We start from the raw sequence: 17,222 nt of genomic DNA on the forward strand, positions 1-17,222 counted from the left end.
GAGTTGCGCTCTCACGCGTCGTTTTGCTATAAACGCTCGTGCTTTACGCTCTTTCGTTTCAGTTTCATTTGAGACGCGTTCGTGTGCGGTTGAGTTGCGTTACTTTACGCTGCCCGTTTGGCTGTTTACCCGCTTTGTGTGAAACGGTTGAGAAATTAATTACGCGCTGCCTCTGAGTGTATTTCAAATATTTACGTATATATAGGTCTGTTTTTAACGTTGCATTTTAAAAATTTATTCATTAATAAAACCAAATATAAATAGCAAGTGCACAAGTGCCTCACTGATTATTAAACACAACAAATACAGAGAACAAGAATTCAAATACCATTTGTTTATGTGCGAGAAAACCTGTTTGTCGTCCAATATTAATAATCGTCTAATATTAGTTATATAAATGACTTGATACGCCTTAGACTCTCGCATCGACACGACATTTGATTTGACTAACAACAACAACAACTACAACTACAACAACAATGAAAACAACATTGTAATTTTTGTCTCGACTTTTTGATGAGCTCAACAAAATGCTCAACCGAATTCCCGGCTAATTTTCTTGTGAGCCACCTTTTTGCATATGAATGAAAAATCGCTGAAATTTGATTTAGAAGGCGGGGCGGGGGAACGACATAAATCAAGTCTTTGGTAACATTTTGTTTTGGTTTTTTGTGTTTTTCCTCTGCTGCTTCTTCAGCTTGGGTTTCATCGGCTTCTTCAGCCACGCAGCGTGTGATTTTTTACCCTAGTCGAAGGTATTTTAACTAAGTCGTAAAATATGTGAAATATTTGGTACTTTTCAGAGTTTTTTGTAATTATATATGTAAGAGAGCTCGAGTTGTTGCTGCCATGTCTAACTGTTTGTTAGCTTGTGATTTTCTGTCTCCAAGCTTAATAGCCACAATAATATTTCATGTTAAGTTAGGGAAAGTTGTGCCAGTTCTTATTATTTATTCAAGTGTAATGTGACAATTTAGCAAATGTGGCAAATTTAATTGTTGTACGTAGAAAACTTTCCTTATTATTTCCTAATTTAAAGACTCAAGACTTTACTAAGTAATATAAATCTTGATTATAATATTGAATTTTAATTTTTTTAGTTTCGCTAATATCATTACAGTTGACCTTATATTTCCATATATATAGAACTTACTTCAGGTAATAACTTAAGCCTTTGTTCTAGACTGATTCGCAAATATAATTACGTATGGCATCTTCGTCTTATTCTTGCAGATTTCTCAACTCTATTGTCTCTTAAGCGATTTCCGCTGGAAAGTTTCGTCTTTCGGCTGTTAACCTAGGTTTACTGAACTCTCCTCTAGGCAGTCGAAATTGCCGGGCTTGGTCAAACAGTTGGCTGCTGTTAGTGGTAATACATAGCCCCCATCTCCCCCTTCCACGCCTCAAACCCCTCGCTGACTCAGTTTGCTCTCTCTCCCTCTCTCTTTCTCCTTCTTTAATCGCATGCAAATCGCACGCGTTTTTGTTTTTTGCACGCGTTCTAAAACGCGCGCAATCAAAATAATTAACTGGCACTCAAATGAATTAACAAATTCCCCAAAAAAAGAGAGAATGAAATGACATAGAATAGCGAAACGAATACAATGCTTGTGCATGATATAATGTGGAACAATTAAAAAGTTTTTGTCGTTCTCGTTGTCGCGTTGTACACGGCCTGAGATAAGCTAAACAAATCGCTCGGGCCTAGGATAAACAGTGGTCATGCCACGCCCACATACCCACATGCCCACACGACATGCCCACGCCAGGTATACAGATTTATGACTTGCCCCGTGGCAGTGCAGCACGCGACTTCCCACAGCCCCAAAAAAGAAAATAAGATCCAGATATTATAATAGACCGCTTGGAGCTAATTAAACACGCTCGTCTCCCACTTGCGCTTCCTCTTCTTCTTCTGCTTCTTTCTTATGGCTCATTAAATTCTGGACAAACTGGTAAAAGCCAAAGATAAATAGATGACAAGCGAACCATGTTGTCGTAGGGCTTAAGCAACGAGACGATGTGCTGTAGCTGGTCTAAGGCGAGTCTTCAATTGGATCTGAAAGAGTCTTGATGAAGGTAGAAGAAGAAAAAGAAAAGGGCATTGACAAGTTCAGCAAAGGAAGTATGAAGAGCTGTAGAATACAATAATATGTATGTAGAATTAAATAGCTGAGCCTGAAACTTGAGTGAAGTCAAGTTCTTATATAGAGTAAGCCCAGGTAGGGTAAATAGAGGAACTTACATAGAAGACACTGAGAAGGGTCCAGCTTGCTTCAGTTGCTGTCAAGCAATTTAGATCTTTATCAAACACAAATAATATAAGCCAGATGCACTCATCTATAGGCTAATCCCTGCCCATAACACTTAGGAACTGAACTGATATGCCCTGCTGGAAGACATTTACATAGGGTATCAAAACAAACTGTACGCAAGAATGTCGCACAGCACATTTGCTTGCTTTGATAGTGTGTGTGAAGGTGTATGGGAATAGATGGCTGTATGTATGTATGTGTGTGTTTGTGTATATGCCTTAGCTATTTGTTTTGTGTTTTGTTGTTTGCTGTTGACGCTTCAAGTGTTTGGCTACCTGATCGCAGCTCGACTTTTAGGCCAACATGAAAATTGGTTTTCGAAAACGACTTGGGAAAACCGGTTTTCCCTTATTTCCCTTACTGCACTTCATTTCACACCCTCACATAAGCTGTGAACAGTTTCCATAGTTTTCACATTTGTTAGTTTTCATTTTTCATTTGAACTAAAATAAAATTGAATAAATTTTGCAAAATTTGTCAAGAAAAAACAAAAAAAAAAACTAAAAAAAAAAAATTCTTTGCTTATGGACTCTTAGAGTCTAGATATAATTATTTTTGGCCCCGTTGCCAAATAGATTTTTGGCATTAGACGTTTAGTGGCAGTATCTGCACTTAACCTTAACCAACGGATAGAGAACGAGATAGAGAAAGAGAAATGGAAATAGAAAAACAAACAGTTTTCCCGCTTTTCCCGCTTTTGTGCTCTGAAAATAGCGTTTGATGTCAAATTTAGCTCTGCTTTCGAGTCGTTTTATTTTAATGGGTATTACTTAATATGTATTTGATTTGAAAATGTTTTCAATTTAAATTTGCTACATAAAACACAAACATTCGCTTTCTGCTAAGTATTTTTATTTATTTTTAAGTTTTTACGACACGCTCGCCTTTTGTTTTTTGCCAAATATTTTTTTTTTTTTTCGGATTACGGAATTCAGAAAAATACACGAAAACTCTTACAAAATTCCAATAGTCAAAATAAAATTTGTGTGTGGAAATTTTTGTTTGTGACCCTGCCCACAACCTCAGCGCTTCCCCGGCCCACATCCACATATCAATGGCTAACTATACCCTTAAGGTCAGCACTTTAAATAAAGAATGAGCGAGTGAGAGGGAGCGAGAGACAGACAGTGAGACGATCAATATGTATATATATATAGGGGGAGAAGTGATAAATTAAAATGTCTTCTTGCCCACAGAGCGAAGATCAAGCGCCTCATTGGGGAATCGTCTGACATTTATGCTCACAGCTCTCTGTCTAATTTCAAATGCGGCACAGACATGTCTCCCAAACTTGATTACAATTGGATGTGTATGTATGTACATGTGTGTGCGTATAAACATATATAGTATATATGTATCCTAAAGGGTTCGCCCATGTCTCTTGCATACTAACTAGATGCAGATCAATGAAATCTCAATTCCCAAGTCTAGACATATTTTATTTTATTTAATTTCATTTTATTATTATATAAATTTCCTTGATTTCATTCCGGCTGTAGAGCTGTTGTGCAGCATATTTAATTATATAATTCCGGTATATATATATTCCTATCAAGTGCTTACATTCGATTTTCATCTTATGCTAATTGACCGCTTTAAAATCTCTGTTGATACACACAACAGTTTGCATATTTTCGCTAATTAGTACACTGAGAGAAAAGCTCACTGGGACACTTAAATAAAAAATCAAAATATCTAGAAACATGGCTTTTTATATATCATTAATTAATTACTTAATTTTCTTGATCAAATTATAGACAACACAATTTTCATTTATTTCTTAAATTTAGTTCAAAAATATTTTTGCAGATTTTTACAAATATTAAAAAAAATATTATTATATCTAAAACAAGCTTTAAATGTGCTAAGTAAATAATTTTTTCATTCACTTATCATTATAATTTTTTTTATCCAGATTTTTTCTACTATTCTAGTTATTTTTCTAAGATTTTTTATTGTATTTATATGGGGCACTTTATTTTTTTTTTCTAAGATGTATCCAATTTTTATATGAGTTTTCTCTTACTCACTCAAATCTTGCATTGCTATTAGTTTCACATAGTAGCTTATTTTTGTGCCAACAACAAATTTTGTTAACCAACTGTCAGATTTGACAGACACTTGCAAATTAAGCAGCGATTATTTAGCGCTGGGCGTTTAAAAACGCGTCAGAAACGCTAAGAAAACGCTTGGCACTTGCGTGTTTATCAATTAACTAGAAATGCTCGAAGCTCATATCTAATAGTGTTGCGTAATCTCTAAAAAATTGCAGAGCTGAGTTCAATGATCGAAAGAGCGAGAGAAAGAGAGAGAGAGAGAGAGAGAGAGAGTCAGATCTGTCTTTGTTTTTGGAGCTGTGGCAATCTGCGTGCCTCCATAACAAATCAATTAAATTATGATTGGAGCTCTTTTTTATTGGGGTTTTTGTTTTTTTTTTTTTTTGGTCAGTTCTGTTTAGTACTATATGAAATCTGTGGCAGCTGGCAGCATAAATATTAGATCTATACTAAAGTACATATATATGTATATTTCGGCACGAAGAACAAATTTTTCGCATGCGAAATTTTTTGCGTAAAATTAAGCAAAAATTAGTAAATGTCACGTACGTCGAATGAAAACATAAATAAATTAATAAATCAGCTAAGGCATAGTAAAAACAAATGGGAAATGGCACGAATTAAATTGTATTTATAACGATGAAATATGAACAAGTGTATAAATATGTATATATGTGCATCTAGATATTTATATCTATATGAATATATACTCTTTCACATAGCACAGGATTTTATTTTAAAATGATTTTAGAATATAAACATAAATTTAAAGCTTAAGTTTTGGCAGAGTTTAATAGTCTTACTCATATATTATAAATCATATATATTTTGTTAAAGCAAAATAGGTTTCTTCAAAAATCGCTTAACATATTTTAAACATGAATTTTATAGATTTAATAATGGAATTTTCATTGTAGATTAGGCAGTTATACATATAATATTTATACATATATATTTATACAGCTGTGATAGTTTTTTCTTTACCACCTTACCATTTAAATACCACTAAATATCAACGCGAATATGGATTTATATCTGCTTTGAAACTAGCAAATAATGGAGATATTTACATAACTGTTTAATACTTTGTCGAAACATTTATTAATATGATCGGAATTTTAATAAAAACTATTTATACTCATTCGCGAAAGTGAAATGAGTATATTGGTTCACCAACTATTGAAGCCAGAGGCAAATTTGGATTCTAAAAATATTATCGATCGAATATATATCCTATATACATATATAGTTATTTCAAAAATTTCTTTTTTCTATTGATGATAAAGACTAGAAGCTTGAAATTTATACAGCTCAAATTGAATGAGGTATGGTGTATGGGGGGCGTGGCAAATCGGAAAATGCAGTCAGCAAAGCTCTTAGTTATTTCTAATCATAAATAAAAATAATCATCAACAAATAATAAAATTCTGATTTGAAATTGATTTAATTTAATTTTTATTACTTCATAAACTTTATATAATCTCTTTAAACGATTCAACTGTCTTTTTTATATTTTTAATCCATGGCAAGTGTCCATAAGAAACGCTGAAGCACTGTCTCGTTGCGATAGAACGAACACACTCGCGTCTTATCAGGCATATATATGCACATATGTATGTGCGTGTATATGTCCACTTTTCGATTTCAAAGTTGTCTGTCGCAATGCCTTATACATATCATAATACCCACAAGGCAAGGGTATATATAAGGAGTATAATAACGCGATTTCAATGGCTATTTTAAAACAAATAAACGCGATTTGTAGCTGCTGTGGGCGGGGGATGGGATGGGCTCGCGGGGGCAGTTTAGATTGTTAACTGTAGCTGTACAGATATAGGCAGAATAATATACATGTATATATATATATTTATGTGCCTATATGTGTACCGTATAGATAGTGCTCTCGCAGTGATCTAAGCAGATGCGCGCCGTTCAAATTGGAATTTTAATTTCGCATTGAGAAAACAAAGGCGACGCATTCAATTGCACGAATCAAACGGGCCTCGAGAGGCGGCACACTTGGGAGTGGGTGGGAATATTACATTGGCAATTAGAGGGTAGCCGCAGCTATGCCCACCCTCAACTCCTTCCAGCACCATTCAATGTGAAATTAATCGCTAAGACGGTCTTGAAATATAAAAAAGTTGAGTAAGCCTGTGGCTGTCGGGCCTGATTGACTGCAGAATACTCATTATAGAGGCGAATGATATTATATAGATCGATTAGCTGTGCTCCCAGATGTAGATATATCTATATATATTCATATTCTTGGATACTCAGTAATAAGCTACATATAAACCTATATACCAGCTAAACTATATCCTTTTTGGCCACACCCCTAAAGGGCGTATCTCAAAAATCTTAGAACTTTATAAGATGAGAGTATAAGATCCAAATATAAAGTCTCAAACATAATGTCTCTAATGTGTGTCTTGACATTACACGTAACCAATATACCCGCATCACATTCTGAACGAGTATCAAATGCTGTTTTGCTTTGCATCTCAGTTTCCATACGAAGGCGATTCGATCTTCTCGATTTTCTATCTGCACAGCTGGCCTTCGGAAATAGTTTTTGGTTTTGGCCTCGCGTTGTTCGTCTAATTGAAATTGGAAAATTGCGACTGACAGCACTTAGTTCGACTTTACTTGTGCCCTACCTCCCATCTCCCATCCGCCAGCTCCCAGCTCCATTTAGTGTGCCCCACTCCCGCCTCCTGCTCCATTTACTGTCTGACGTCACGAATGTGACGCGAGATGTTGCACAATTGCATTAGGGCAGCGCCTGCCGAAGATGTTGTTGTAAACAATGAGCACAGATGTGCGCTCATCTCCATATATACCCTGTAATTGGAGGTGAGCACGGGATAGCTTAGAATGGATTTGCGGTATGTAACATATAGAAGTAGACCTTAGTGTCTATACAATTCACGCAGGGAAAAGATGAAAATAATTATTATAAAGAAAGGAAGACAGCCCTGCATACCCTGTAGTTCGAGTAGTCCTTGAGGTCGCTTGACCTAAATAAACTATCGACCAATCTTCACTCTGTTATTACTCTCTCTCTACTCTTCTATGTCGACAATTTTTCCCCTGATGTTTCCCCTCTTACAGGCTGAAGGAGGCGTGGCAGACCCCATATAGTACATATATTTTTTAGCTGCCATGGGAATTAAGTTGTGTGAGTGCTACAGCTCTCTTGTGATAAAGATCTCTTGGGAATTTGAAAGGCTATCGCTTAGAACGCAAAACCCAAAGTTTAGCTTCAAAAACAATAAATTAAAAATACATTAAAATAAAATTAAATATTTAATCAACAAATAAATTTTATAGAATTTCAAAGTACAATTCAAATTCTTCTTAAGAGGGTATCACATGATTTATAATCCACTTTCTGACGCTTCTCATCGATCTATTTTTGGTTTCTAAAACTAAAAACTAAAAAGTTGTTGTTGTCTTTCTCGATTTAATAGTTTTTGTTTCACAGTTTTGATTTGATGTGTGTTTATTTTGATTGGCAGCAATTTATTTACTTTTGCATTGTGGCAACACGCATACAAAATGCATATACCCCACAGTCCCACAAAGATACACAAGTATGGGTATATATGTACATGAATAATTTTAGAATTCAACTGTTTATTGAACTATGCGAAAGACCTTCAATCGGCAGTCAGTATACATTGAGGTTTTATAATAAGCAGTCACAAGAAATAAATTGTTGAGAGGCCGACCTTAAATGCAATTTCATTTACAGGGTATTTACTGGGTATCTATTTGGGTGGCTCCTTGGGATATTTGGTATTGTAGAGTGGTATATAGTTGGTTATGAGACGCCAGTCGGTAAAATAGATGATGGCCAGTCCAGCAGCCATGCCAAAGGTGGCTGCAGATGGTATGCTGTGGGCGTGGCAGGCAGAAGATAGTAGTGAGTACCTATAGAGCGAGATAGCTATAGCTACTTACAAGACTGCGACCATTGTCTTTTGAGCCTTGGTGGGCTTGAGCTTAGCTAACAATTGCTTGATAGACATTTTCGAGACTTTTTGGAGCGAATAGAAAGTGCGTAAAACAAATTTGAATGAGAGCTGTTTGAATTAGAGCTGTCAGTTAGCTAGGGAGCAAAGCCTACTGCAGTTGAATGGGGCTAAATAGATGTTTAGAGAAGTGTATGGAGAGGGGTTAGCTGGAAGTGTATGGAAATGTCTAGAGGTACATGGAAGAAAAGAAGAGAAGTCTAGAAATTCAGGTAAAGGCCTGGGGAGGATAATTATCGAGTTGTATATAGAGAAGTAAAACAGTTTGTGTTGAAAGGGTCCAAGTCGGTTGAGAATTTGAAAGGAGTCTTGAGTAGTGTAGGTCTAGAAGAAAGAATATAGGAAATGGTCTTGTAAATGGTATAAAAAAGTTGGAAAAAAGTTGAAAAAGGAGAAATAGTGGAAGGAATCTTGGGAGTAGCCTGAGAGAAGTCTAGGAAGCAGGTTAGTAATTAGTCTGCAAGTGGATTTTGGCACAGATGCAGAAAGAGGACTAAGAATGAATAGTGAAAGAGGTATGGGGGGACTAAAAAGTTCGTAAAGGTCAGGGAAAAAAACTATAGAGTACTACAATATCTAGGTTGAACAGTTGAACAAATTATATGTAAAGAGCGTCTGCAGTTAATTAAAATAGTAAATAAAAATTGTATTAATTATGTGGATATTGTGTCATCATTAAGAGAGCGGTTTTTAGAGGGTGGCAAGCGTAGGGAGGGGCAAGGCATTAGCAAAGATTTAATGGAGGTGTCCAGAAAGGGGTTCACAGAGGGATACTATGCTGTGCAGAGCCTATGCAATTGAATAACAAATATCGTATACAAATTGGTTTAATCAAGTTTATATTGTCAATTCATTAAGGACAGACTCGAGGAAGGCGACCATCCAGGCGCCGCTCGAGCGTATCGCTTGGGGTGCTGCGTTATTCACATCGATTGTAAATCAATTTGGATGCGGGTAACGCTCTACGTAAACATATTGTGCTACAAATTGAAACATTACATGAACTTGTTTTAATGGCACAAACAACTCGCATGGCGGGAGGAATCGGAGCAATCAATGGGGAGGCGTTAGTGGGATTTTATGATGACTAAGGTTAGCTGAAGCCGGGCAAAACTGCAGCAATTTGTCAGTCGCAAAATCATTAGCCTAATTTCCAGGTGTATGTGTGTGTGTGTGTGTGTGTGTGTGTGTGTATGCGTGTGTGCTAGCATTTTCTTATGGGTAGAAAGCAAAAAAAATTCGTATTGGGGCCCTGCCCTTTATTGTCTTGACTCAACTCAACTCCTTGGCAGACGCGCAGAGCAAAGCAATTTAAATGCCACACCTAGTGACCGCCTTCCACCTCTACACACACACACAGACACATACACACACCTGTTCAGTTGTTCAGCTGTCCCTGTCCACACATATGACATCTGGGCGACAGTTCAAGGATATTCGACAAAATCCTGGGCTGGGCCCACTTAAATTTCATTTAAATTTTTACACCAACGATTGCCACACTTTCCACTCTCATTGCAGTCATGCGTCTGCTTTTGCTCCTGACGATGGCCTGCCTGGCCTATGCCCAGCAGCAGCAGGACTACTGCTTCGGCAAGGATACGGAACGGCCACAGACCCGCCAGTTCAGCTCGAAGACGGCCTACCAGATCGTCAAGGGCACCAACATGGACAAGCAGTACCAGGTGCCCGGCTGTGAGCCGAAGAAGATGTGGATCTACCACAGACACGGCACACGTCTGCCCACACCAGGCACCATCAGGGAGGCGCCTAGACTAGAGGAGGTAGGTGCCCAGTCCTAGTCCCAACTGAGTTCATCTCTTACGATGTTTGTCTTCCCTTCAGCTACGCGATGCCATTATCAAAAACTATCGCGTGCTCCGCACCAAGCCCGATGAGAATGCTCTCTGCCTCATCGATCTCACTGCCATCCAGATGTGGAAATGGAATGCGAGCATTACGGTTGACATTGAGGAGCATTTGACCAGCCAGGGCTACGAGGATATGCGCGGCACAGCCAAGCTCTACCAGCGCTACTATCCCACAGTGCTGCCCAGCAAATACAATGATAGCTACTATTTGGTAAGTATGAGGAATAAATTCAAATATATGATATGATCTATAAGAAATGGAGACTTCAAGTATTATCCCTGGGTTACTCTAGATGAGCTAGTTTTCCAAGTCTCTATAAAAACTTTTATAGACCCTAAAGAAATACGATTTGTAACCTCTTTCTCTTCATCCCCCTCTCCAGTTCCGTCACACGGACACTCAGCGCACCACGGAGAGCTTCAAGGGCTTTGCCGAGGGTCTCTTCGGAGATGCGAGTGTGGCCACCGCTGCGGATATACCCGAAAAGGATTTGCTGCTGCGTCCCTATGACTACTGCTCGGACTTCAAGGACAAGAACTACAAGGGCGAGGGCTCCGAGTATCAGAAATTTCGTACCAGCGCCATCTGGAATCGCACCATGGCTGATATTACGAAACGACTTGGGTGAGTGAAGAGTGACCTGAGTCGAATCCCAATGCGTTGCTAACTCTCCGTCCCTCCTTAACGTGCACAGCTTCACATTCCTAGCCGAGGATGACATCAAATTGATGTTCGATATCTGCCGCTATGAGCAGGCCTGGCGGGTGGATCGCACGAGCGTCTGGTGCGGCGTCTTTCTGCCGGAGCAGGTGACCGTGCTGGAATATGCCGAGGACCTGAAGTACTACTATGGCTCGGGCTACGGCTTCGAGGAGAACACCCGCTTCAATTGCCGTGCCGTCCAGGACATGGTCGCTCGTCTGAGCAGTCCCGTTTCGCCACATGTTGTGGCCTACTTCGCGCACTCGTCGGGCCTGCAGACGCTGCTCACGGCGCTGGGCATCAACAAGGATGACATCAAGCTGCGAGCGGATAACTTCGATTCCATGGGCAGTCGCCGCTGGAAGACCAGCCAGCTGGGTCCCTTTGCCGCCAACTTTGTGGGCGTCAAGTACCATTGCCCCGCCTCGCTGGAGAAGGAGAAGGTTGTCTTCTTCCTCAATCAGAATGCCGTTCAGCTGGACTGGTGCAACGTGGGCCTGTGCAACTGGTCGGACGTACTCGCCCAGTACAAGACCATTTTGGAGGCCGACTGTGATGAGTATTACTGTCGATCGGCTGCATCGGTGGGACGTGCCTCGATGCTAGTCACCGGGCTAATCGCTGCCATTGTCTACTTAATGCATTAGAAACTGGCAAGGATCGTGAGTGGATCTGTCAAGGCTTCCATACATATGGCAAGGCCTCACAAGAGCTCCAACACAGAACCGTCACCGATCTAACTTAGTTTAGTCTCTAATATGTAATGTACAAAATTCGTACCAAAATACCAAAATCAAAAGGCACAAACAAAAGAGCGTGGAAAAAACATCGCATGGTGCGTTGGAGGCATTAAAAGTATTTTTCAATTTATGTAAATTTTCTACTTTTAACGAACACTTCTTACACGGCAATTAGACAAGAAACGAAACACACACACACACACACATACAAACACACAAATAGCTTTTTTAAATTAATTATTAAACTCTGCTTGTGACAACTAAATACAAATGTTAACAATTAAATAGCTTTATAAAAATAAAATATATAATAAAACAATTTTAAGAGAACGTTGAGGATGTTGTGGATATTGTGGATTCTGTCGATGTTGAGAGCATAGACTATAAATTCTGCCTTCACTGTTGACTCTGCTACTGCAGTACAAGGCAATTCCAATGGCCGCTCTCTTTACTTGGATTGGTCGCAAGGCTTTTATTACCGTTTCTTAGAGACAATCAAGAAATTAATATGAGAGCGCTTTCTCTCTTTGCTGTCAGTGCTCGTGAAGGCTGAGCCTGAGCTTCGTTCTATGGGAGTCATTCAGTATGTGTGCGTTGCTGCTATTGATCGGTTTAGTTATTGTCTCTCCTGTGAACAGAAATTATATTTCTCTTGATTTTATTTTTACTTGTTCTTCTCACGAAATAGACAAGACGCAAATTGAAATGCACTTCACAGCTAGTGTTGTGTGAGTGCTAAAAGCGTGAGTGAGAGTAAAACAAATTAAAGTGAGAGAAGAGAGCAGTATAGATTTGTAAACTGTAAGCTGGTAAGTGTGCTTTTAACATTCACGATTATTTATTCATTCAAATTCAATGATCTACATATATGAGAGTATAATTTTTAGCACGCATTTTTAGTGCATAACGGAGTAAAAGAAAATTGTATAACATGTATAATTATATGCTTTTTAGAAATTCATTGTTTTTATTTTCTTTAAAATTTTCGAATTCTGCCGCTTAGCTATCGATAGCTAGCTATCGCATGTTAAAGCTTGTTGTGAATGGCAAATAATACAGCAAAAAGTGTGGCAGCACGGCTAGCATTAGTGGCAGCACTATGAAATGTTTGGCGCGCGTATTTCAAATTATAGCAAACTTGATTTTAATTTAATGAGTTATTTGACATAATTGAAGATATAGAATGTTTTTACATTTCTTAATGATAATTGATTTCTAATAAACGAGTTTTATTTTCTATTATACCCATACACATTATATAATTATTATTTATTTATCTAAACGAATTCTTCATCAATGCATAATTTACCTTTCCGCACGTTTAAAGCCAACACTTTCTAGCACTTTTTCAGTGCCCTAAAATTACATCAACGTACAGAAAAATCACAACTTAAAAGCTCACCTGAGGAATCCTTTTCTTTTTTTTTCTTTGCTGGGAAAACACGAAAACTGTGCCGCCTACATTTTGAGCCGTCACGTGCTTCCTGTTAAATGTTCTAATGATGCGTATTAGACCAGACTAAAAGCCACTCATAAGTGGGAGCACACGCACCTGACTACCTGCCAGTTTGCCTTTGACATTGGATTTTCGACGTCGGACGCCGGACAGCGGACATCGGACGTTGGGCGATGGGCGATGGCAACGACAGCGAATTTTTAGCAATATGTGTTTTTTATTTCCCATCTTAGTTGACTAGTGTTGCTGCTGTAGTGTAGCTGTACGGCACACGCCGTTGTCCGGGGCAACTCACAGTCCATAGTCGTCCACTGTCCACCCAACGTCCGCCCACTGGGATTCTTTAACAAAGGTTCACATGCCCTAAGCTCAGCTCCACGTGAGGCATTCTAACGGCCCCAACGAATTCTGTTTTGGCTCTGTATGCGCGTGTGTGTGTGTGTCTGTGTTGGGGCAATCCAAAGTGCTTTATAGTTACTTAGACATGATGTAGAGTGTATGAGGGACGTTGTCTGTGTGTGTGTGGGTTAGTGGGTGTCGAGGGGCGTGGCTGGGCCTGTTTATATGGCCAAAAAACAAGGCAAGTTTATCTTTGGTCCCATTTTTCGGGGCATTTTGGCACAGTTTTCATTAGACTAAAACAGGAGTAAGAGTTAAAGCAACTGTATATAAATCAGCTGTGTTTTGATGTGGGCGTGGCAAAGCAGACGGCGGGGCAGTAGGCGACGGGGAATGCCGCGCAATATTTTGTAAACTTTACAATGCCCAAGTGTCTGAACTGTTGAAATGGGCAAATAGGGAAAGTCTGCTGCAGACTTCAGGGATACAGCTAAATAGATAAATGTATATACATATATGTATATAGTTTCACATATATATGTGCTTGCTTATCCATAATTTTATTGTGTTAATTGCCAGCTCATTTGGGCCAGCATTAGTCCAATACTTTAGCCCGGCTGCAAATGAAGCTGCATAGCTCCGGGCTAAAACCCTTAGCCAGGCTACGATTTGCGCCACTAAAGGTAGACCCAAAAAGGTAATTCAGGTAAGCTGAGCCGTTTTTACGGGTCCCAATAGCACGCTTTGACGATGCCCGAGTCGGTTTCCATTGCTGGCATTTCTCTCCTGGTAATTGGTTAAATATTGGCCTGCCAACGTTGGCCAAGTCAATGGCTGTCCATTGTTATGAATTTGATGAGCTTGGCAAATGTGAATTTCAGTCTGCGGCTGCAGAAAGCTGTCGATAACTAACTAAAATTGAGGTAAATTTTTTGATTTTTACCTCGGCGCTGAAGATTTTTCATGGAAATTTGTGCTGGCTTTTCATTTGCTGGCTCAGCTATTGAGTTTTGCATTTCATTTTCCATTTTTTTTTCACAGCAAATTTTCATTATGTGCGCACAGCAGAAATAATATTTTTCATTCACACACACACACACGCACACACACACACACACGCACACACAGCTAAAACCATTTATCATTTGAACACAGTTTTAGGTAAAGTTGTTCTGGGTGTGAGAGAGAAGGACTTTGGAGAGTTTTCGGGACTGGCCACAAAATTGTGTAATTCAAGTTGGATTTAGGCTATGTACTTGTACAACAATAACAACAACATGTACAGTAAACACACACCAAACATGGCCTGGCTTGTTCTAGTTGGCCAATTTGTTAGTCAGTTAAGGCAAAGAAGGAAATTTACTTTTTCATTTTTGTTTTGTTTTTATTTGACTTTTGTTTCTCATTTTAATTAAGTTAACATTTTTTGTTGACATTCAGCGGCTAACAATAACATGTTTGTCATATAATAAATAGTTGGCCTTGCTGAGCCTTTAAAGTGGAAATTTTCTTGTTGTTGCCTTGCGGCCAGTGGGAAATTCTATGGCAAACTTTAATTGAAAATGGAAGATTTTTGTGCGAGAAATGTGTGCTTCGATGAAATATGCTGGCTGCTGAGCTGAGTTGTTTGACGTCAGCATTTCGACAGGTTGCATGATTCTACTACACTAGTGCTTGTGGGGATTCGGCTTAGAATTCGATTTCCTTAGTAGAATTCAAGCAGTATAAGAGATACAAAATATAGTACTTATAGTATACATAGTATATGAGAGGGTAAGAGGCGGGAGTGACTGACTAGGAGATACCCTGAAACTTTCTTAGAACTTGTAGAATGAGACTATGCTTCATCTATATGGGGCTTTACTATGAGACAACAAATGTTCCCATTTTCAATGGGTATAGGTAAAGTTTTTTTTTGTTATATTTGAGCTTGAGCTCTGGGAATGGAAAATAACTGTTCTCATTTGAAAGGATTTCTTTGTAGCAATATCTTCTACAAATATAAAATATATGATAAATAATACATCTTTACTGAAAATAAATTAAGAGATTCGCTTAATTGAGCATAAGTCGAGAGCTTGAAGAGCTGACATCATAGAAATTTAGTATTTAGGCTCTTATCAGGTATCACATAGGCAATAAATGTTTTGAATTATATAAACCAATTCCATTTAAGTCGAAAATGCAAAGAAATTCATGCCTTTATTTTCCTTAATTAATTCCCTTTAAGTCAAAATTGAAACGGCACTCAGCTCCCTCCCTCTCTCTCTTTCTCTCTCTCTCCAAATATAATTTGCTGGAATTGTAGCTTGTTTTGTTTCAGTTTTCGACGTTTCTAGTGTTCCAGTTCTATTGAAAAACATGTATTTATTTGTTTTATTTACAGTTATTATGGCTTTGTTTTCCTAGAAATTGTGCGAGTTTATTTTTAAGCAAATTTCTTTAATTCAAATTCGAAAGCAATTTGCAGTTATTTCTCTTTCAATGCCCACTTAATCCATGCCATTTGCAGAGTTTATTGCTAGCTTTAAAAGCAACTGATCTTTGCACTCAGTGGGGCACATCTTAAGCAGCTTAATGTTGACATTTCATGCAACCAAATGAAAAGCAAACAAAGATGTTCTCCAAAAACCACAAAAATAAACCGAAATACAGACGTTTATGGGCGTGGGTATGGGCCAGGTTTTGCTGCTATTTTTAGCGCCCAATTAGCAGGTTGTCATCGAAGGGAGGAGGAGCGGGAGCAGGAGTGGCAGCAGTTCCTGTTATGGCATGTTTGGGCATGGCAAAGGACTCGCTTGCATTCCCACTGATTAAAGGAGAAGCCATCAAGAGGCGACGCTCAAGTGTCTCTCGTAAACGCATTTTAAAGCACAAACCTTGTTCTATATGGCTTATAGAGCTCTAAAGCGGCCTCATATGCCAGCACATAAACTGAAGCAGGCAAAAAAACCCATTAAGTAGTAGTCGAAGGAGTGTTGCATGAAAATTGATATACACTTTGGAATGAATACTAAAATATAAGTTTTACAAGTTGCTATGAATATTTATATAACATTTAGGATCGATGCGATAGGACACTACTCAACTTGGTAGGGAATGTTTGGGCTAGCACTTTGTTCACACACACTAGAATAAACAAAGTTAAGGGATTATCAAATGGAGTTTGGATTATTATGTTTATGTAGTTTTTTTTTAATATATACGATGATAAATATATTTATAATGCATCTAAAATGGATTAAGACATAACCTAAGGAAAGTCTTAGTCATATTAATATCTTACTAACTTTTAGATATCCCAATTAAATTTTAGATTTCTAACTTCATGACCTAAATGATTAACATAAAGACAGACAGATTAATGATCATTGCATAAAGCCAAGCTACTTCACTTAAAGACAGAGGATATTAATATGATATTTCGATATTTATATACAATATTTTCTGATATTTATATGGAAAATGCTAGTCCAATCGAACTTATGATTATATCTATCTATATGTCTATACCTGTCTATATATATATATCTATCTATGTCTCTATAAACATATCTATATCACAGCTTACTATACTATATCATAAACCTCTTAACGAATTGACTGTGCTCTATGTTAGGGTATACAAATATGAATTGAAGCATGTGGGGAATAACGAGCAGTTGCATATACACACACATACACACACGCACACACAGACACTC

At 38.2% G+C, this 17,222-nt stretch overlaps 3 protein-coding genes across 6 annotated transcripts in view; 2 read left to right on the plus strand and 1 right to left on the minus strand.

Moving 5' to 3' along the window:
* The first annotated feature begins 46 nt into the window (after window positions 1-46).
* On the plus strand, window positions 47-12,053 carry Mipp1 (Multiple inositol polyphosphate phosphatase 1). Of its 3 annotated transcripts, none has more exons than XM_089467607.1 (6): window positions 50-205; window positions 1,234-1,369; window positions 9,931-10,193; window positions 10,255-10,491; window positions 10,664-10,905; window positions 10,976-12,053. In XM_089467607.1, the coding sequence occupies exons 3-6, from the start codon at window positions 9,933-9,935 to the stop codon at window positions 11,628-11,630; spliced, it is 1,395 nt and encodes a 464-aa protein (XP_089323733.1). In that variant the 5' UTR covers window positions 50-205; window positions 1,234-1,369; window positions 9,931-9,932; the 3' UTR covers window positions 11,631-12,053. The 3 variants fall into 3 exon arrangements, with proteins under 3 accessions (XP_017861216.1, XP_089323733.1, XP_089323734.1); XM_089467608.1 differs by having other exon boundaries at window positions 1,234-1,362; XM_018005727.2 differs by lacking the exon at window positions 1,234-1,369 and having other exon boundaries at window positions 47-205.
* On the minus strand, window positions 7,976-8,499 carry UQCR-6.4L (Ubiquinol-cytochrome c reductase 6.4 kDa subunit-like). Its single transcript, XM_018005770.2, has 2 exons — window positions 8,339-8,499; window positions 7,976-8,272 (listed from the first exon to the last, which is right to left on the minus strand). Exons 1-2 carry the CDS (start codon window positions 8,404-8,406, stop codon window positions 8,146-8,148), a joined length of 195 nt encoding a protein of 64 aa, XP_017861259.1. The 5' UTR covers window positions 8,407-8,499; the 3' UTR covers window positions 7,976-8,145.
* A 278-nt stretch (window positions 12,054-12,331) lies between the features above and the next one.
* Window positions 12,332-17,222, plus strand: part of LOC108612728 (uncharacterized) — a 75,233-nt gene continuing 70,342 nt past the window's right edge. Inside the window, exon 1 of one of the 2 annotated variants that reach the window (XM_018005699.2) lies at window positions 12,332-12,532. The gene's annotated coding sequence lies outside the window, so the exon portion shown is untranslated. The remainder of the gene's footprint in view (window positions 12,533-17,222) is intronic. The other variant, XM_089467568.1, reaches the window with a different exon arrangement.

The sequence above is a fragment of the Drosophila arizonae genome, chromosome 4 (assembly GCF_054131065.1).
Source record: "Drosophila arizonae isolate 15081-1271.41 chromosome 4, UAZ_ARI_1.0, whole genome shotgun sequence".
Taxonomy (NCBI): Eukaryota; Metazoa; Arthropoda; class Insecta; order Diptera; family Drosophilidae; genus Drosophila; species Drosophila arizonae.